General features: G+C 41.3%; 1 protein-coding gene across 1 annotated transcript in view; it reads left to right on the top strand.

Annotated features, from left to right (window-relative positions):
• Positions 1–22,375, top strand: part of PKN2 (protein kinase N2) — a 35,985-nt gene extending 13,610 nt beyond the window's left edge. Inside the window, exons 10-19 of the mRNA XM_070746612.1 lie at positions 939–1,066; positions 1,245–1,320; positions 1,534–1,625; positions 12,344–12,520; positions 15,338–15,400; positions 15,815–15,891; positions 17,516–17,658; positions 18,943–19,050; positions 19,700–19,780; positions 19,859–22,375. Of these exons, the coding sequence (XP_070602713.1) occupies positions 939–1,066; positions 1,245–1,320; positions 1,534–1,625; positions 12,344–12,520; positions 15,338–15,400; positions 15,815–15,891; positions 17,516–17,658; positions 18,943–19,050; positions 19,700–19,780; positions 19,859–20,062 (1,149 nt within the window). The 3' untranslated portion in view covers positions 20,063–22,375. The remainder of the gene's footprint in view (positions 1–938; positions 1,067–1,244; positions 1,321–1,533; positions 1,626–12,343; positions 12,521–15,337; positions 15,401–15,814; positions 15,892–17,515; positions 17,659–18,942; positions 19,051–19,699; positions 19,781–19,858) is intronic.

Raw genomic sequence — 22,375 nt, 5'->3', positions numbered from 1 at the left:
ATAAAGGCTATCAGAGTCCCCTAGAAATTTAAATTTAAAAAAGATGTAATCAGCTTGTGGTGAATATCCCAATAGAACTGTCAATAGAGAAAAACATGGACTATGTTTCTGTGGCACCCATATCATAAGGGAATGTTAGGTTTCATGTGGGGTTTTCCTGTATTTCCCTTTCAGGACAGCTTTGGGGAGCTCATATTCTTTGCATTTTGCACAAAAGCTAGTCATTTTAAAAGACTGCTTAAATAATTTACTTTTGCAGTGTTTTCTTCCTTCATAATTTAATTGGTTGCTTGATTAAATTTAGTGTGTGTTTGTTCACTTCATAATGAAGCTCCTTTAAAAATTTAGTCAGATAAAAATAGATGTCAGCGTATTTTGGGGTAATATATTCTTGGACGAATGTACCAAAATTTGGGAGACAGCATTGAGAAAGTTTGGGTGCATATTTTTGTGGTGGTAGCAGATATAGAAAGAGAGAGTCTAGTCTCCCTTAAGAGTGTGCATAATATTTTAAAAGGTAGCCTAAAAGGGTTTATAAATAATATGCAGAGTCAGTCATAGCTATTAATGTTCTTTCAATATATGGCTTTAAATTGAATCTTTTATAATGGAGAAATTCTTCATCGTTTTTCTTAGTACTGTATACAATACATGTGAATAAGAGATAGATATAGATTTGATATAGATGTATGTATGTTGGGGGAGTTTGAGCTTTCTAGATTGCCTTTAACTTTTCCTGTTGCAGAGTCTTGTTAACTTTCTAAGTTTTAAACAAGTATAGAAATGTAGCAAAATTGTTTTTTATAGATGATTTTTCAAATTATGGCTCTGAAAAACTACCACTCTAGTATTACTGTTCTAAATTAAGCGTACTTCTCAAATTAATGGAGTATTTTCGAATCTTCTTTATTTTATATTTGTCTCTCAAATTTTCATAGGATGTGGAAACATTTGATTTTGAGAATGACAAAAATAATTTTGTTCCAAAATTTCAACCAGAAATTATTTGTGAGACTCAGATTTCAAATTCTGAAACCGAGTATAAACAAGTATCTGAAGATAGAAGGTAAGCTGTTGTCTTACTTTATATAACTATATATGACTTCATGCTGAATAAGGCTATGCAAAAAAATGTGCTTTGCAGATGCATTGATGGGAGTCTTTCCAGAGAATGCAAACTGCTTTGCTTAGCATTTCAAGGAGGGTTGGATTCTCATTTTTTAAATGTTATTTATGTATTTCAGAATACAACAGAGATTTCAGTTTAGTTTACAAGATTTCCGATGTTGTGCTGTTCTGGGTAGAGGACATTTCGGAAAGGTACCTGTGAGAGTTAAAATTATGATTTTGTGTATTTGATATACTTATTTCTGCATCTGCATGGCTATACTTGAGGCTCACTTTATTTTAGTTAATTAGTATTAGAAAACCTGTGTGTGAATTTGTGTCCACTTAAAATTATTAAAAATCTAAAGGGAATATTAAACCAATAAGATTTTTTAAACAATAAAAACACACTGTTTTGTATTTCAGGTCCTATTGGCTGAGTATAAAAATACTAATGAAATGTTTGCTATTAAAGCCTTAAAAAAAGGAGACATTGTTGCTCGAGATGAAGTAGACAGGTTAGTATAAAAGGGAGCAATAGTTAATATTAATGTGTTTTTAATTATCTCTGTTGTTTTAAGTTGTTGCTCAGAAACAAGCTAGAATTGGGGTGACCTGTGAAATAGTGAGATTTGCGAATGATACAAATAATAAGATTTATAGCAAACAGTTCCAAAGGAATTTTCTAAATTTATGTGAATTGGCATTGAAAAGATAAAGTTCAATATATAAAGTGACATATGATAAGAAAATACTTCCTAAGTTCAAATTTTTTCCTGCGGAGTTGAATACTTCACCTAAAAACATTGATCCAGTTTGTGACTATTATGAAAAACACATCCTGAGATTCATTATAAATGAATACAGGTAGTCCTCAACTTACAATAGTTCATTTTAAAGTTATAACAGCACTGAAAGAATGTGACATGTTTTTCATACTTAACGGCCGTTGCAGCATCCCCATAATCGTAGGTGATGAAAATTCAGATGCTTGGCAACTGCTTCATATTTATAACAATTGCTGCAGTGTCCCAGGGTCCTGTGATCCCCTTTTGTGACTTCTTACAAACAAAGTAAATGGGGAAGCCAGATTCATTGAACAACAGTGTTACTGTGTTTCCCCGAAAGTAAGACAGGGCCTTATATTTTTTTGAACCCCGAAATATGTCCTTGGACTTTTTATTGGGGAGCGCTTATTACTTTGGGGGTGCAGTAGGCGGCAAGTGTGGGACTGGATGTCCCATCGCTGCCGCCTCCTCTCCCTGTTCTTGACTCTGACTGGCCCACCGCAGTCCACTCGTGAAGCGGGACTCTGTAAAGCTTCTTGTGCCATTGGATGCATGAACTGCAGGACTGCCACTGGGACAGAACAGCTGGGGTCCTGCTGCCATTCATGCATGCAATGGCACAAGCCTTGCAGAGTCCTGTTCCACAAGGCAGCAGCGGTGGCATGACGAGTCTGAAAATGACTCGTTTCGGGCAGGTGGGACATGTTGGGCTACGAGACGTGCGTCCTACCTGACATCACGTTCCATCACGTTCCCCGACGTTGTGTCCAAAGAAGCCCATTGTAAAATAAAACTTCTCACGAGTTCAAACTTCTCGAATTCGCAAGAAGTTTTCTTTTACAATGGGCTTCTTTGCACACAACACCGAGGAACATGACGGACCTACAACGGTCAGGTAGGACACATATCTTGCTGTGGGGCACAATTTGGGGGTAGAAGGTGGAGTGGAGCGAGGTCGGACATGAGATGCGCATCCTACATGGGACTTGTAGCTCCGGCATGTTCCTCGGTGTTGTGTCCACTGATCCTCCTCCGGCTATTGAGCAAAGCAGGAGGGAGAAGAAACTCATGGGCTGCCTGAGGAAGCCAAGCTGACAGCCAAACTGCTAGCTGGGCTCACTGGCAGAAGTAGCCGGGCACGCGCTTCCTTGTCTCTTCCAAACGCACCCCTCTCTCTCTTGGTGAGGGGTGGGGTAGTGCACTTAAGACACAGTGACAGGAGAAGGAACTTTTTGGCTGCATGCTGAACGCAAGAAATCTTTCTCCCCTTTCGTTCTAAGAGGCTGCGCAGGCATGATGAGTCTCACAAAAACTTATTTCTGGCAGAGTTTGGAAGAGAAACATTTATTGTGTGCAGCATGCAGCCAGAAAGTTCCTGACAAGGGGGGAAGGAAAGGAAAGAGGAAAGATAGTGGCTTTGCCCGGAAGAGGTTTTTCTCCTTCCTGTTTCGCTCGAGAACCGAAGGTGGGGTAGGGTCAGTGGACACAACACCAAGGAAAGGGTGGTTGTTCCTTCAGAGGATTCTCATGCACCGCCCTCGCCTGCATTCCCCGTGTTAATGATGCGGGGAAGTTAGGTGGAGGATTATGGGCACGAGAAAGTGAGGCAGACTGTTGCAGGAGGCAGAGCCAAAGGGATGGCAACAGGGACAGGCTGTACCCAACTGACTTCACCATCTCCTCGCAGACAGCTCACTTCCATACAATGCCAGAGACAGCCCAGAGAAGCCGAGCTAGTCCCGCGGTGTGTGTGAGCACCCGCCCCTCACTTGCTCTCACTTTCCCACCGGGAGCCGCTATTTCTGCAGCGGGCACTCTTTTGGCCGGGAGAGAGAGAAAGTTAGCAAGTGAGAGGCGAAGACACACGCACCTCCAGCAACATTTTGAAATGTGCTTCTGCCTGTGAGGAGGCGGTGAGGCAGGGATCAATGCTCTACTCCTCTTCTTCACAGGCAGGAGTGTGTTTCAAATTGCCATAGGCAGAACCCAGAGGAGCTGAGCTACTATTGTGGGATGTGCGTGGCGTGCACTCGCCTCTCGCTTGCTCTCCCGGGCAAAAGAGTGCCTGCCGCCAAAAGGATGGCTCCCAGCATGTCCCCACCTTTCCCCAGAAAGTCGTTGGGGGGGGGCTTATTTGGGGGGGGGCTTATTTCAGCTCATCTGTTGAAAAGGCTAATTGGCCTTATTATGGGGACATGTCTTATTTTCAGGGAAACACTACTAATGGAACAATTGCAGCCATTCACTTAACAACTGTGGCACATAAAATAGGGCAAAATTCACTTAACAAATGTTTCACTTGACGACAGAAATTTGGGGCTGAATTGTAGTTGTAAATTGAGAACTACTTGTAACATTTCATCAATATTATAAAGCACATTGGAAATGCAATTTTATTCATCACACATTTAAAACATAATGCAGAATGAAATAAATTGTAGAAAAGAGTAATAAAAGAAATTGAGTAGATAGAATAATTTACTACAGTGTTTAGGTTTCATTAGATTACAAAAATCAACTACATAAAGGCGCAATTTAGTTAAATAGAAATGTGTTTACTGTGACAACAAAGAATTTAACTCTAATTACTACAATCAAGTTGAATGATCAGATAAGAGGATAAGAGTTAATGTAGAATCGGTTGTTAGAAGATTTGCTGATTATCACCAATTTGGACAGTTTTTAAAGCAGAGGAATTCAGGGTAGAGAAGGTTAATGGCAACTATATTATATCCAGTATTAGAACCAATGACATTTGCATTCTGGCCTTCTATGAATGAAAAAAACATGCAGAAACATGTTGGTCAATTGGTCTCCATTGGTTCCTTTTACTACAGGAGTGGCTAAACAAACACGCTGGATGACTTTATGAAACAACCACTAAAGCTGGTATTATTTGTAGATCCATGCTCCTTTTATATATTCAGGAAGATCACACCAAGTTCTAACAATACTTTAAAAACAAGTTTAGAAACTCTAAAAAGGGGTGAATATTTTTTCGTAGAATTGTAGGGTATATATTTTTCTATCTTTTATATGGTGTGAACCTTGAACCCATCATTTGTAAACATACATATTTGAAAATATATCTAACAGAACTTATTTACAAACAACTGAAATGTGGGAGTGTAAAGTAAATTAAGCATGTGTCAACAGCAAATCTGTTATTTGTGTTAACAACTGTTCTCCATAGTGGGCGGAGCTAACCTCCAAGAATGGGATGACACCATCTCTTCAGCCAATGAGGACTGAGCCTGACAAATTGATATTTTCATCCTCCTGCCTCAATTCCCCCTCTTTGGCTTAGTCCTCGTCCTGAATAGGACGCATGTATTACTTGTTCCCATTCTTCAAGGATTAATTCCACCGGTCATCAATCATTTATGGCATCGAGCCAAGGGTCATTGGGGGGCGAGATTTCCCCTCATGTCGGCCTTGGGAGCTTTCCTCCTCCTTCCCTGCCTGGCTCCTTTTCTGACGTTGCAGTCTGGCCCAATAGCATTGCTGTTTCACCAAATCCACTGAAGTGTTTGGAGTTTAGTGCTCACCTGACCACTGGCCAGAAGAGTTCTCGCACTCTTTACTGCTTGGCCAAGGGATGGCAGCAGACCGGCTCGCAGCAACTGTCACCTGGCCACCAGCATAGGCGGTCTCGCATCATAGGCCGGAATCGCTGCTCAGCATTTGGCGACCTATCCGTTGCCGCCGCCCTCTTTCTGATGGAGTTCGCTCAGAGCTAGCCTCTCCTCCCAGCTCCTTTCTCAGCCATCCATATCACCCCTTGGGCTCACATGCACTTCAGGACATCAAATTGTTATATTTACTTTGGGAGCTACATGCCGAGTCTGACCATCGTCTTTCATCAAGGAGGGGGAATTGAGGCACATGGACGAAGGTATCAATTTTTCAAACTCACTCTTCATTGGCTGATGGGACAGTGTCAGCCCATTCTTGGAGGTTAGTTCCACCCTACAAGAAGAGGCAGATCAAGTAAGACCAATGCCGCTTTACCTCTTTCTCCGTACTGAAGGAGCGGGTCCAGCAGTCACATGGGTTGCTCATGTCCAATCCGGTGGAACTGAGCCTAGTGTTAAAAAAGCTTGCTGGATCCGCCCCTTCCCCAGAATTCGCTCAGTTCGCATATCCTGCGGTTGTATTGTGATAGCTCGTTCAACATTCTAACACCTTCCCTTCGATCTTTCCTTCAAAGTAGTAAGAATTGTTTATCCTTATTTGTTTACTTGCACTAATAGCGCCAGCCGTTTGTGGCTCGGCTTTTTTCCTTGGGAGAAGTTGCGGTTTCGTTTTCCCCCGGCTGTTTTGCCGTTTACGATCCCCGCTGCCGCTTGTGGATTCCTTTAATCCTTTGGCCTGGAGGTCTTGGTGCAAGTATTGCTTCATTGATTTATTACAGTATTATTGTTAAAGGGCTTAAGAAATACCTCCTGCGGAGTGAGACGCTTCTTTCTAGTCTCCTGGACTTAGTCGATCGCTTCCCCTTTAAGAGTTCTATTACGGAGCGATTTTTCGGCGCGAAGGCCTTCGCGCCCTTTTTAAATTTAGGCCTCTCGTGTTGGCCTTCTGCCAGCCGCGTAGGCCTCAGTCCACCGCTTGGATCCCGGAGTGGGCTTTGGGACGCTCAGGCTTAATTCTCCACCGGCTAAGCCTCCAACCAGAGTGCCTTGGTTACTTTAATTTAAGTTTAGGGAGGCTGGCCACGCTGTATTTGGGGACACGAACTCTGGGTTTGCCCAGATTGCCCTCAAGTCTCAGCAGCTCCGAGGCCTCGGAGCAGGATCCATTCCTCTTGGGAAGTCTTTGAAATCTTCTCCCTAATTATTCAGTTATTTGGCTCAGCCTTGTCTTCTGTTAATTGTCAGACTATGGCTACTTTTCCCAAGAGAGGCACCACTCAAGGTCCCAGAGAGGCCAGGCCTACAGGCGATGAGATTACCAGTATCCCCCAGGCCTCGACCTCCTCTTCTTCAGGGGCCCGCCCCTCGACCAAGGTCACCAGGGCTGAGAAGAGAAGGGACCTAGCCCTACAAAAAATCCATGACAAATCAGCAAAGCGTTTGAAAGTACAGGCCCAAGTACTCAGTAGTCATGACCCCCCAGAGGCTTCTAATCTGCCTTCTTCTGGGGTCACTGTGTTATCTCTGGATGAGCCAAACCTAGACAGACCCCAACCTAACCTATGGGGAATAGGTCCAGAGGAACCAGATATTATTGAAGATTCCCCCCAGCCAGGATCCTCCCAGGCCTTCAGGGATTCTTCTGCCATTCCTGCTGATATTTCTAGTTTACCTCCTGAATTCCAATCTATATTTTCAGTGTTATCCAAGGCCATTGATGCTAAACTCTCTACCATCAATGCGCTTCCCTTACCTCCTCCACCTCCTCGTCCCTCCCGCCCCTTGGGTTCTTCCCCAGCGGTTAGAGCTCCTATTCAGGATGAATCAGATTCCTCTCAGGACGAATATGAGGACATGGAGGAGGATGAGGACCCTTTTCAAGGCCTCTCAGATGATGAGGAATCCCAAATAAAGGTTCCTTCTCCAATTACTATTTTCCCTTCTCAATTGTTCAAATCTCTCCTCCTCAAAGCTAGAATTTCTACGGGATTGGCGGCCCAGGAGAAACAGGCCTCCACATCCACTGATCCCCCGGAGGAGAATTTACCTTACTTCACAGAGGAACAGGAGGATAACGAGGTAATTCCTATGCCTAAATTGTTTAAAGATGCCTTACTTAAGCAGTGGGATTTCCCAGCCTCTGGCCTTAATCCCTCAACCAAGGACAAAAAGTTGTACAAACTCTCCTCTTCCTATGAGGAGCTCCTATCCTTTCCTAAACCGGATGAACCTGTCAAGATCCTTCACTCGGCGGCTGCTGTGCCAGGCGAAGCAGAGGAAGTCCTCCGCCCAGAGGACAAGCGGATTGAACAAATGCTCAAAAGAGGATTCACCGCAGATTCCTGGGCCATTAAAAGTTCTGCAGCGGCTTCCTTTTTCTCCAGAGCCATGCTTCTGTGGCTTCGCCAACTTCAACAGCATATTCCTCCCGATGACTTGAGAGGTCAACAAGACTTCAACAAGGTCTTTGCAGCTGCTCAGTACGTGGCTGATGCCACTTTACAATCTACTAGATTTTCTGCTAAGTCTATTGCAGCTTCTACAACGGCAAGAAGACTCCTATGGCTTCGCCCTTGGCAAGCAGGAGTACGTCAGAAGTGGCAGTTATCTCTGGGACCCTTAAAGCGCGACCTTCTCTTCGGGGATCTTCTGGATCCACTCCTCACGGAAACCACGGACAAGAAGAAAGTATTGGGTCCAACCACCAAAAAGGCTACCAAAACGCAGTCCTTTCGTCGCCCAGGGCGTCAGCAAGATCAAGCGGCTTCCTATCAGAGATCTCCAGGTCAGTATTCCCCCCGCTTTCGTTCCCAAGGTAGGAACTCCAGGGGCAGAGGTTTTCGCTTCCAAAGGGGAGCGTCCTCTAACAGGGCTTCAAAAAAACCTAGGTGGTAGTTTTTCCTCGATTCCCATAGGGGGTCGCCTAGCCCATTTCGCCTCTAATTGGCGTCTCACCTCCAAGGACCCCTGGGTCATTGACACTGTTCAAACAGGCCTTCTTTTAGAATTTATTTCTCCCCCCCCCCCCCCCGAAACGTTTTATTTCCTGCCCTTCTCCCAGGTCCTCCTCAGATTGTAACCGTATGGAGGAGGCCATTTCCCACTTATTGTCCATCAGAGCCATTCAACCGGTTCCTCCCGGTCAGAAGGGTCTAGGTTTTTATTCCATCCTATTTATGGTTCCAAAATCCTCCGGAGGTTGGAGAGCTATTTTGGATCTAAAGAAGCTGAACCTATTCATCAAATATAGGAAGTTTAAGATGCACTCCTTATCATCCATTTTGGCCGCCATTCACCCGGGAGATTTCATGGTCTCTTTAGACCTCACTGAGGCCTACCTCCACATTCCTATAGCAAAATGCCACAGAAAATTTTTACGTTTTTCCTTTCAGGGCAGGCATTTCCAGTATAGGGCGATGCCATTTGGCCTTTCCTCGGCCCCTCGGGTCTTTACAAAGCTCTTGGGGTCCCTGGCGGCCTATATCCGGGCGTCTCCCATTCACATTTTATGTTATCTTGATGATATTTTGATTCATGGGAACTCCCTAGAGAAAGTGAAAACAGACCTTTCTGTAACCATGTCAGTTCTTCAGGACCATGGATTTTCCATCAACTTTGACAAAAGTCATCTCCAACCTTCCACATCCATCTTACACCTGGGATCCGTTATTAATTCAGAATCCTCCCAGGTCTTTCTCTCTCCTGAGAGAAAAATCAGTATAGGGGAGTTAATTTCTTGCATTTTATCTCATCCTTCAGTATCCATAGTAACCCTGTCTTCCCTTTTGGGGAAGATGGTGTCATGCATAGGCATCATTCCCTGGGCTCGCCTTCATGCTAGGGAACTACAGTGGCTCCTATTACCCTTTCAGAGATCGGGGCACAGCAACTCAAGTCGTCGCATTGTCATCCCACCAATTGTTCGCAGATCCTTCAAGTGGTGGAAGTCTCCGGCAATGGACAAAGGATCCCCGTTCAGGTGCCCGGATCAATTTGTCATCACCACAGATGCCAGTCTATCGGGATGGGGCGCCCACGCCCAGGGGATGATAGCCCAGGGCACGTGGTCCCCGGAGGAAGCTTCCAAGCCAATCAATTGGCTAGAGTTAAGAGCCGTTTCCCTGGCTCTGAAGCATTTCTCCCCTCGCATTCCCAACCGGCACGTTCTCATTCTCACCGACAACATTGCCACAAAAAGCCATATCTGCAGACAGGGGGGCACGAGATCCAAGGCCCTCATGAGGGAGGCCCTCAAGTTAGGCCTTTGGGCGGAAAAACATCTTCGGTCGCTCCTAGCCGACCACATCTCGGGGAGCCTCAACGTCCAGGCGGATTGGCTATCTCGAGCAACGATAGACCCAGGAGAGTGGAATCTCCATCAAGACCTGTTCCATCAAATCAGCCTCAGATTCGGCCTACCAGTTCTGGATCTCTTCGCGACCAATGCGAACGCCCAACTCCCTCGCTTTTTTTCCAGATTTCCATCCCCGGGAGCGGAAGCAATCAATGCCCTCCGGAGCCCATGGCCTCCAGGCCTACTTTACGCATTCCCTCCAATTCCAATTCTCCCGGACGTGATTCACAAGGTCCTCACCGAGAGGGCCCGAGTAATCCTAATCGCCCCTCATTGGCCCCGCCGGCCCTGGTTCGCGGATCTCCAACAGCTGTCCGTCCAGGACCCTTGGCGACTCCCCGTTTCGGGGGATATGCTGCGGCAGGGGGCCTCATTCCATCCAGACCCGGAGTGGTTCCACCTCACCGCCTGGCTGTTATCAGGAGAGACTTAGAACTGCGTGGCCACGACCCCGATACAGTGGAGGTCATTTTAAAGGCCAGAAGGGGTTCGACCAATCGAATCTACGATCATACGTGGTCCAAGTTTCACCAGTGGTGTCTACAGGAAGGCCTCTCTCCCCTGTGCATCCCCATACACAGAATCATTTCCTTCCTCATGCAAGGTTTCCATCAGGGACTCTCCACCAGCACCCTCCGGCGTCATCTGGCGGCCATTTCCTCTGTCCTAGCGGGGCCCCGCAGACAGCCTCTCCGCTCCTTTCCAGCAGTTCAGGAATTCCTCAAGGGCATAGCCAACCTCAGACCTTCCAAGGTCCACAGGTATCCATCCTGGGATTTGCCACGGGTTCTCCATTCCCTCACGCAGGCACCATACGAACCCCTAAAATCGGCGTCCCTCAGGTACCTATCCTTTAAAGTAGCATTTCTGGTGGCTATTACCTCTGCCCGACGCATTTCGGAGCTGGCTGCCCTCTCAATCAGGCAGGACCTCTGTCAATTTCATCAGGACAAGGTAGTCTTGCGACTGGACCCCACCTTCTTACCCAAGGTCAGTTCCATGTTCCACAGAACTCAGGATATTGTCCTACCTTCCTTCTGCCTCCAACGAGACCATCCCTTGGCAATTAGATGGCACACCCTGGATCTCATTAGAGCGCTGAGAATCTATATCCAACGCACAGGACCCTTTCGGAGGTCAGAAGCACTTTTTATAGCCTATCACCCCAGAGTCATGGGTGCCAAAGTGTCTTCAACAGTAATAGGCCGTTGGATCAGAGGGACTATATCTAAGGCCTACGAGTCGGCCTCCCTCTCAGTTCCAAGGAACATCACAGCGCATTCCACCAGGAGCGCAGCCACCTCGGCCGCTTGGGCGACTCAAGCCCCGTTGGAGGAGGTCTGCAAAGCAGCCACTTGGGCCTCGCCAAATTCCTTCATCAGGCACTACAAGATTGACTCTTACGCTTCAGCGGACGCTGCCTTCGGCAGAAGGGTACTCCAATCCGTTATCTCACACGATAGCAATCTAATCCCACCCTAGGGACCATCTATTGGGTATGTCCCATGTGACTGCTGGACCCGCTCCTTCAGTACGGAGAATAGGCGTTGATTGCTTACCTGAACGCCTCTTCTCGTACGGTGAGCGGGTACAGCAGTCACTTCCCGCCCTTGTATGTGTCTTCTTCTTTACCTTCCTATAACCTTTCTTCCTCTAACAATGAGAGTTGAACACTACAGAGCTTCACAGCTGAGCCTAGTCTATGGATTCGCGAATTCTGGGGAAGGGGCGGATCCAGCAAGCTTTTTTAACACTAGGCTCAGTTCCACCGGATTGGACATGAGCAACCCATGTGACTGCTGTACCCGCTCACCGTACGAGAAGAGGCGTTCAGGTAAGCAATCAACGCCTATTTTCTCATTATGTGCAGTATGAGTGTATATCCTCTTCGAGAAACACAAACATAACATTTGTTTGTATCACTGTGGAGATTCTACAAGCCTTCATGCTGTTTTCTATAAATTATTTATATAAGTTTGTTGTATTGAATGTAGTGTTGTGCAATGTAGTATATCATAATATATAAATATATATAATATATTTATATATTATACAATATATACCATGCTGTATATCATATAATATGTATAATATACAATATAGTATATAATATAGTATATAATATAATATATAAAAAGTTTATTCAAAGAGCCCATTCTAAGCTTTTGTACTTAATTTTCAAGTAAAGATTAGCAGTATAATCATTATAAAATAAGCCTTTAAGGTCTGTTTTTGATATAAAGGGCTGTTTTGTTTATTTTAACCATGTGTCAGGTTAAATAGAATTGATCTTCTGGATTTTTATTTTTCCCTTTTAACTTCTTTTTCTGATACACTAAATAATAATAATAATAATAATAATAATAATAATAATAATAATAATAATTTATTAGATTTGTATGTCGCCCCTCTCCGAAGACTAAAGGTAAAATAAGTCACTTTTTTTTTCTGTCTTTCAGTCTCATGTGTGAAAAGCGAATTTTTGAAACTGTGAACAGTGTAAGACACCCGTTTTTGGTGAACCTCTTCGCCTGTTTTCAAACCAAAGATCACGTGTGCTTTGTAATGGAATACGCTCCTGGTGGGGACCTCATGATGCACATTCACACTGATGTCTTTTCTGAACCAAGAGCAGTGTAAGTTTTCAGCCTTGATATCATCTCCAGTATCTTGTAAATTAATAGATATTTGGAACTTGGCTGGTGAGAATAGTGAGGATATGATTTCTTGCTTAGCTGTGTTTAGTTTAGAAGACACTTCACTATTCAAAATTTGGTTTAAGACATAATGATTGTACCTTTGATGAAGGTATCTCATTCATAATTACAATGAGAGATATTCTTTGAGTTAAAAAATATTTAACCAGTAAAGATTTTTACTGGTTTAATTTGTTTTTTTACTGATTTTAATTGTTTTAAAATATTTGTAATATATGTTTTAGAATTGTGAGCTACCCAGAATTGTTTGCTGAGATGGGCGGCTATAGAAATCAAATACAGATACTCTCCGACTTACAACAGTTCACTTAGTGACCGTTCAAAATTACAATGATACTCAAAAAAAAGACTTGTGACTGTTTTTAACACTTCTGACCATTGCAGCACATCTCCATGGTCACATGGTTAAAATTCCGATGCTTGGCAACTGGCAGGTATTTGTGACAGTTGCAAGGTCCTGAGGTCATGTGATTTCTTTTTGCGACCCTCTGACATGTAAAATCAATGGGGAAGCTACAGTAGATTCGTTTAACAACTGTGTTTACCAACTTAACAACTTTGGCAAGTTGTAAAATTGCACATAATTCATTTAACAATTGTCTTGCTTAGCAACAGAAATTTTGAATTCAAATGTGGTCTTAGGTTGAGAACCACCTGAAAATAAATAAATACATGTGTCCTTGTCAGAGTGACATGTACAGTATGTGTAATGACGTGATGTACACAGCAAGCCAATGTCATAAACATTCAAGGTGCTATCCCTGATCAGATAATTCCAAGTAAACACGTGTAAAAGGAATTGGGATCTCGTTCATTAATTTTACTTCCAGGATCTTATATGTCCCTTACAGTCCCCAGTGTATAAGGTGATAGAATTACTTCCATTAAATATTTTAGGTCCTATTTTTGTTTAACTGCCGTTTTTTATTTTTCTATTTTGCTTTTGTTTGTTTGTTTTTTAATATTAACTAACTTGACTATCCACTAGATTAGGCAGTATTATCTGGTAAAGTTAACATGATCCTTGGGGCATAAAGCCTGAACAAAAGTGAATTTCTTACTTCCTGGAAAATAATAATTGCTGACAGTTGTCTTTGGGTGGTGACAGTTTTCTAGAGCTTAAAAGACAAATAATTGCACACGGTTGGATTAAAAATCAGCAGATTTTAAGCTTGTGGGATCTGTTTTGTCCTCTGCCAGAATCCTTAGATCCACCCATCGCAACAGGTCTTTAAAAAAAAACTAACGTTTCATGAAAATGAGACAAGGTGCCTGAAATCTGGGTGGTTCCTCCTCATTTCTCTGATTGGCAAGACTGAAAGTTTAGTAACAATCCTAGAATGAGAAAAAGAAGTTCTTGCCATAGCTTTCAGGGATGTAAAAATATATATACTCCAAATGAAATTCCAGAAAAAAAGAGTGACAGAAGAGAAAAAAAAAATATTGAAAAGCTAGTCGTTCTCCATGATAAAATATCAACAGGAAAGTAAAAATACTCTCGATCCAGTATAGAGAAGGAACTTGGGCAGTTAAGTCTGGTGCTCTATTTTTTTTTATAGTTTATTTATTTATTTATTTTTAATATTTTTATTGATTTTTATAATATAAGAAAAACACACACACAACATATAACAAATGCTCAGTGATTGTGCCCACCACCAGTTGAATGCTGAAATATGAACTTTTACAGTACTGTATACTATCTGTAGACAAATGAAAGCATGGCATCTCTATGGCTATCACAACAAGCGTTTTAAACAGTATTTTGAGAGTTATTTTTATTTACATGTATTGGCCGCCCATCTCCAGTGGACTCCAAGAGCATACAAAACTGATAAAACAGCTAAGGCAATTAAATCAACAGGTAGCATGGACTTAAATGCCCTGATAACATAAGCCACAAAACAGAAAGTGCCCCCTGAACAAATAGTAAACTTCAATCTCAGGAAATAGGGTGCCATCCTTATCTCTGTTCCAGAGGCTGAGGGCTGCAAGAGGAAAGGAAGGCATACTTCCTAGATCCCTACAAAATGTCAGTGTTTAATGAAGAGAATCTGAATACACCCATTCTTCTGGAAATACCAATTGAGCAAAAAAGAGTTAAAAGGTCTCTCAGATGTTCAGGCCCTATGCCAGTGATGGTGAACCTTTTTTTTTTTTTGCTCTGGTGCCAAAAGGGTGTGGTGCTATCATGTGGGCAGGCAGGCCCACACCCATAATGCAATGCCCTTCTCCCTCGCATGCACTCACAACCCCCCCTACACTACACCCCCCCCCACACGCATGTGCGCAGGCCCCATAAAGCCTCCAGATTTCTGATAGGCCCATTGGGCCTTTTTTCACCATCCACAGGCTCCAGAGGCTTTCCTGAAGCTCTAGGAGGGCAAAAAACGGTCCAAAATTTCCCCCTAGCAAGTATATTGGAAACGTGCCCCAATTGACAATATTTCCTTGCATGGGAATCTCCTAAGATTGGAAAAATGGCTACATTGATAGCTTCCCCAAAGAGGTCTGGAGCATAAAAGACTCCCCCCAGTTTATGGCTGTTCCATCATCTTTTGAGCAGTGGGAAACTGGCGGGAGGGGAGATTCCTGCTCTACTTTCACATGGATGTTGTGATTTGGGTCGGAAATGTTTTTCTTTGCAGTAATGAATAAATAAAGTGCAATGTAAATAAATGTAAATAAATCTGCAGAATTGATGAATACCGAAACATTGTATTTCTCTCCAAACAGATTTTATGCTGCGTGTGTAGTTCTTGGCCTGCAATATTTACATGAGCATAGGATAGTTTACAGGTAAGTATTTCAAAAATGTAGTGTTCCATTTCATTTTATGTTCTACTTAAATGCCGCTGTCCTCATGATTGATAAAATCATTCATTTTCTTTTCTAGAAGAAATTAGTGCTATTGGATGCTTGTACGTTCTTTGGTTTTGTTCAGATTAAAAAAAGGAAACATTAACAATTAGCAAATACTGTATTTGCAATTGGTAACTCTCTCTAAAATGGCCTTCAGCAGATTGGGTAACTTCCAAATGCATAGACTTTAATTACAGTCAATGTGGCTATTGCTGCAAATTCTGAGAGTCGCCATTCTATAGGTCATGGAACCCAGCCTGGGGAAAGCAGCTCTATAGCTTAGCAATTACATAGTTGGGTTGCTGCTTTTGTTGTTTTACTAATTTTTTTAAAACTTTATTTCTTTGGTAGAGATCTAAAGCTGGATAACCTGTTGCTGGATACTGAAGGCTTTGTTAAAATAGCTGACTTTGGTCTCTGCAAGGAAGGTAAGATTGTTTTTTTCTTAAATGGCTGATACTTACTTCTACAGCTGAAAATGTTGTGATGATTGCAGATAGAAACTTTTCCCACGGGCCAGAAAATGATTAAGAACTGAATGTGTTACAGTAGTCCAGGCCAGGAACTCTGTTGCTAAGTGATGCAGTCACAAATCACGATATAATTTGACTCCACTGTATTATGACAGCAATTGCAGCAGTGCCAGTTGCTACTATTAAGGGGACTTAGATGTGATGTCACATGACTGACATTTTCAATCTCCTAATGGTGTATCCCTAGAGCAGGGGTAGGCAAAATTGGCTCTTCAATGACTTGTGGACTTCAACTCCCAGAATTCCTGAGCCAATCATGCTAGCTCAGGGATTATGGGAGTTGAAGTCCACATGTCATTGAAGAGCCAACTTTGCCTACCCCTTGCCCCTAGAGTGTTAGCTTGTTGGAAACCAACAATGAAGCAGCCAAAGCAAATGGCAATCACATGTGGTGCTGCCAAAGCAGCAGTTACGAGGATCAGTTGTATATTTCCTTATTCGGGGCCTTCGTAACTTTGAACCAAGTGGTTGTGTTGTTAAAAACGAGGACTACTTGTATTTATGATAGGTGTGCTCTGCGAATGTGCAGAATGAAGATGCTGTATAAAATCCCACATCTCGCTTTGTGTGCCCGTGATGTGATAATTGCCACCTTAATATGAGCAAGCTACAATCTCCATAGTGAGAAGAGTAGTGTCCGTGGAGAGAGAGGCTCTATGAATAGTGGCATCAGCTAAATGTGCATATGAAAGCTGCAATCTTAAGAAAAATGTGCCTTGCTCATAAGTGGAGAACTTTTTGTGCCTTGCTCATAAGTGGAGGACTTTTTGCCCTCCAGTTCCCCCTGCTCTGTTCTTCAGAGCCCCAGTTCAGCTTTCAATATGATTCAGTAAACTGAAAGTTATAAATAGAAGTCCTTTAAATTAAGAAGTACTTCCTCAAAGTTACATACAGTACAATGTTACAGATAAATTTCTGTAACATTGTGCTCTATGAAATGTTATTTTGTTCCTAGCATAGAGATGGTGGGAAAACAAGGCACAATTCAAATACATTATTTAAAAATCTGTTCTTAAACCATTGATTCAGACATTAAATTCAAAGGAAGTTTAGTTACATTTTTTAAATTTAGATTTGGGATCAAATTGCCTTAATCATTCAGAAGCAATCAAAACTGTATCTCATTGTCAGAACTACAAGCAGCCCCAATTGCCACTTGAACTATTCATTTACTTAGAATTCTTGCACTGCAAAGTGACAATAAAAAAATACTTAGGGTACAATGGAAAAATAATTTAGTGATTTCATATGCAGAACACGTGTGACTGGACATTCATGAATACCATTTATCAACTGAATTAAAAACGCTGAATTTGATCATCAAAAAAAATTAAAAACCAGATATAATCCTGGTTCATCACTTTGAATCGAAACATTAAATTGACTTCATATAGACATAAATTTGATTTGAGTGTTTTAAATGGAATTGACAACATAAATCAGATTTGAGTCAATCCTTACAAACCCGATAGCTATACTGTATATTTAAATCTGTGTGTAATTTGTGTAACCATTGCAGGAATGGGATTTGGTGACAGAACAAGTACATTCTGTGGCACTCCAGAATTTCTTGCTCCAGAAGTATTGACAGAAACATCTTATACAAGAGCTGTAGATTGGTGGGGTCTTGGTGTACTCATTTATGAAATGCTGGTTGGTGAGGTAAGCTTCACAAAACCTATGGAGGTTAATAGACACTTTGTTCTGTAAATGTAGTATCCTCTTCAGAGTACAACTCTCCTTATGTCTGGATGCGTAGTAGTGGCAGCTGCAAGCTTGGCCCTGGTATCCCCCATTTGAGCATTCCTCAAATGAATGCCTTAATGGGGTTGACATTTCATCCTCTTTTCAGTATTGGTTTACTTTGGTGCTTCTCAATTATTTTCTGTTATGCCATCCCTAAGAAGTAAACATTTTGCGCGCGCCCCCAATTCTTCGCCGGGATGATTGCTTGCAATAGAGTGCTCCCTTGACTTTCGCGGGTCCGACATTCTCGAAAAGTCTATACCACAGTTTTTCAAAAAATATTGATTAAAAAATATGTCACTGTTTTTCCCACCCGTGACATCATACGTCATCGTCAAATTATTGTTAATAAATAATTATGTTAATAAATATCAGGATCATTAAGTATCTTCTTCAATGGTGAGTACCAGTAATAATGGTGAGTAATAATCTAAAGGTTGTTAAGGGAATGGGAAATTGTAATTTAGGGGTTTAAAGTGTTAGGGGATGTCCTGCGATACTGTTCATAGCCAAAAATAGTGTAATTACTTCCGCATCTCTACTTCGCAGAAATTTGACTTTTGCTGGTGGTCTTGGAACACATCCCTGCGAAAGTCAAGGGAACGCTGTATTCAGCACATTTTCACTGAAAAAACTCAGTGTGATTGGGGTATAATGCGACACCTTAATTTATTTGGCTTCATGCTGTCCTCTGCCAATATTTTTAGACACAGTAAACATACCAGTCTTTCCTCGTCTACCACCGTAGTCACAGTGAAGCCAAGCGCTACATACACTTGGTCATATTTCCTCGTCTTAGCTTTCAGGAGACATATGTTTGTCTCATTATCTCCGTCTCTCTCCTCCTTTCTTTTCATCCCTGTTAAATATTTTTTCACGGTGTCTCTTAAGGGTTTGTTATATGCACTTCATATCTCCTGCTCTGTGCTGTGTGCTATTGTTCAGTGCTAAAAAAAACCCCTACTCCCTGCAGCAAAGAAAAGCATGTTCCCCGGGATCATGCACTCCCTCGGTATCGCTCCGCACCCCCCAGAATCACTGGTTTACTTTTAAGTTTGATTTAATAATGCTGTTTGGGGACAAGAGAGAATGAGAGATATCAGATACACATTTGCTCAATACTATGTATATTATTTTAATATCTTTAAGATGGCTTTGAATTACCATTTCTAAGAAAGTTGGGGGGTTGTTTTTTTTCAGTCTCCTTTCCCAGGAGATGATGAAGAAGAAGTTTTTGACAGTATTGTAAATGATGAAGTAAGATATCCTCGATTCCTGTCTACAGAAGCTATCTCAATAATGAGAAGGGTAAGACTGTAGTTCTGAAATAGGTATTATAACATGAAAGTATGTTTTACTGGTACTAACAGTAGCATATACCTTGTCCCAGTGCCATTGAATACAAGTGTTGAATGTATGGCCTTTAATTTAATGGCAGGCAGGATATAACTGAGAACTTTAGGACGTTCCCCTCCTCTCTATCAATGGACTTCGGAGAAGGTACTATTATGCAAGTAGAAATGCAACCAGAGGTTTGCTGATGGTTAAGGACTAAACCTTGAATGCATACAAAATAGAAATTAGATTTCTAATTAAATGCATGAGGGCAAATTAAACTGGAAACCTAATGAGCAAATTAACTGGCCTTATTCTGTTTAGCTTGCTTAAGTAGTACGTATAAATTGTAGGCGCTTCAGAACAATGTTTCTAATTGTCTAATTGGGTAGCCCTGGTTCACTATTCTGGTAAACTTCAAATGTTTTGAAATACAAATAAAAGTAATAATAAAAAAAACTTGGTTTGACTACTTTTCAGAGAAAGCAGCTTCTGTTTCCTGTCCTTGTCTAAAACTTAGCGTCTCTATCCAGACTATGATTCTGTACTTGATTAATTTGGAGTGGTATCGTACTATACATAGAAAAGAATGACCTGACTTCATTCCTGACATTGTTTTCAGCTTCTGAGGAGAAATCCAGAGCGTCGCCTTGGTGCCGGCGAAAAAGATGCTGAAGATGTCAAAAAGCATCACTTTTTTCGGGTGAGTGCCATCTCTCAAGCATGGTTACAATGTAACGATAGCCAGAAGCACAACACTTAACTGGTGCTCTTTTTACAGTTAATTGACTGGAATGCGTTGCTCGCCAAGAAAGTGAAGCCCCCTTTCGTCCCAGTCATAAGAGGAAGAGAAGATGTCAGCAATTTTGATGATGAATTTACCTCAGAAGCGCCTATTCTCACTCCACCTCGGGAGCCTCGGATACTTTTGGAAGATCAGCAGGAAATGTTCAGGGACTTCGACTACATTGCTGATTGGTGTTAATCTTTTATAGTCACTGTGAAAATTCCAGCCGGTTTGCTCCCCAGGACAACTTTCTCCCATCGCCCTAAGACGACCATTTTTTGGATCACTCTCTGCTGCCTGTAGCCTCTGATTTTTAAATCATATGAAGATTTTAAACAGTACTGTTTTTAATACAGAGGAGGCATGGCCTCTCTTTTGTATATCTTTTTTGTTTCTTTCTAACCTTGAGCACTGGAAAGCAATTTTGTGCAGCTCTTGAAGCTGATTCGGTGGGTGCGGGCTGTTCTCCACATTCACATGGGCACCCTTGTACTGCGTCTTTATTCTTCCAGAGAAGGAAGCATCACAAAACACCTGCCTTACAAAGTGGCACAACAGACAGATGACTAAGCTAGACCGATCACCTGCCCGAGTTTTAAGGAGAGAAAACAAAAGCTGTCGGTCCTTTTCAGAAGGAGAATGAGCATCCCCCCCAAAATAGTAGAACTCAAAAGACTGTCAAGCGCACTAGTGACTTGATTTCTCAAAATTATGTGTATTACAAACTAATGCCTTGTTTAACAAACTCTACGGTATTTATTAGTGAAGATGTGCTTCAAAACCTTACCTATGTCAAAGCAGTGTCAGTGCTTCCATTTGCAGAAAGAAAGAAAGAAAAAAAAAGACTGGTCCTAAAGGTTTACCAAAGTCACTTGCTAAACAGACGTGTTTTTTGCCTTTAAATCTTGTAAAGCACTGTTCAGAAATAACCAGCAAATATGAAGAATGTAATGAATGTTTTTCTAGTCTTAACCAGGAATACTCGTACATGTATGAATTTTCTTTAAATACACAATCACTGTTCTATATTTTTAAAGTTGTGTATTTTCCACATTAACTTCAATCATATTCTAGCAAATCAGTATATCTAGTTATCTCATTCATCATACATTTGCTGTTCAAAAAATGTTTAAAGAATGAGGAACTGTATTGTATACATCCAGTATACATGTATATTTGGAAACTATACTTTTGCTTAATTCATATAGATTAACTGTACACTTTGTTTTGTCCAGTGGCTGTTTGAATGTATTACTGAAATCCAGATTTAATGGTGAAAACCCACTTGTATACATTTTTATGGCCACTGAATTCAATAATCGTTATTGGAAATTATTGAAAATAAGGGTAAAAGCAATATGTTTTAAGAGAATGTATAAATATTTTTGATAAAACTTGTATATTTTAAGTCTCTTAACACTATGCTGTACCTCAAAAGTTAAAATATCTTTGACCAGATGCTGTGTGTTTGCTTTAGACTTTAATGTAGATAGACATTCTTAAAGAACAAAGTCATGTTTAAATCGGTGGAAAGCAATAGTCTACTTTGTCAGTATATGTTTGCGATCAACTTCATTTCCTAACACCAGAAGATCAAGCCTGAAGTTTTTAATTGATTTACTATTCAATCTGGAATGTAGTTCAGCATCAATAAGTCACATACAGAACAGTTTTTGCAAGAGAATAGAGTAATACCAATAAGGGGTTTGTGGGGAGGTACTGGGAGGGTGTATTTTTTTTCATAATCTATTCCATCACCCCACTCAAACTATTTTGTTTCAGTATGATAGCTGGGGACTCTTCATATTTTATAACCTTACAAGAACATAAGGAAAGGAGATTGCCAGAATAACGTATCTATAAATTCCTTCATAAGGAAAATAGATAATACTTTTTTATAAAAATCATGAATATTACTAAGTTGCCGTTTTTTAAAAAAAATGCACTACCTATTATTTTTCAGTATGCTAATTTGGTATCTTTTTTAAAAAATTAAATGGCTACATCTAAATTAAGCAAAACACTACATATCCGAGGTACAATCTGCCAATCCCTTCCTTATTATTTCTATAAACAGCTGGGTCCCTGGTAGGTGCTTCAAATTTAAAATCCTATGGAAGAAACTTTTTGTAAGTATAGGTTGTACAGAAATATTTGTAATCTTGAATTTCTAAAAATCACATTAGAGGCAGGGTATTTTCACAATTAAGCTGAATGAAAGCACTAATTTTATCTAGTTTTAAAAAATAGGCAAATTAAGTTTTAAACTCTAGATTGTAAATATATTTTGGTATACATATGTGGCTGCTGAAGCACTTTGTAAAAAGAAATTAGGGTATTTTAGAATGGTACACTATGCATTTAAATGAAATGTGCCTTTTAACAGTGTAATAGTACAAACTATCTGCAGTTAACTCTCAAAATTTAACTAGTGAAATTTGTATAGGAAAAAAATTACTGATTTGAATTATAATCTTGTGTTTGATCTTTAGATAAATGATGTCTTTGGAA

The sequence above is a fragment of the Erythrolamprus reginae genome, chromosome 3, assembly GCF_031021105.1.
Source record: "Erythrolamprus reginae isolate rEryReg1 chromosome 3, rEryReg1.hap1, whole genome shotgun sequence".
NCBI lineage: Eukaryota > Metazoa > Chordata > Lepidosauria > Squamata > Dipsadidae > Erythrolamprus > Erythrolamprus reginae.
The sequence above is the reverse complement of the archived record's forward strand: the minus strand, read 5'-3'. Positions and strand labels throughout refer to the sequence as shown.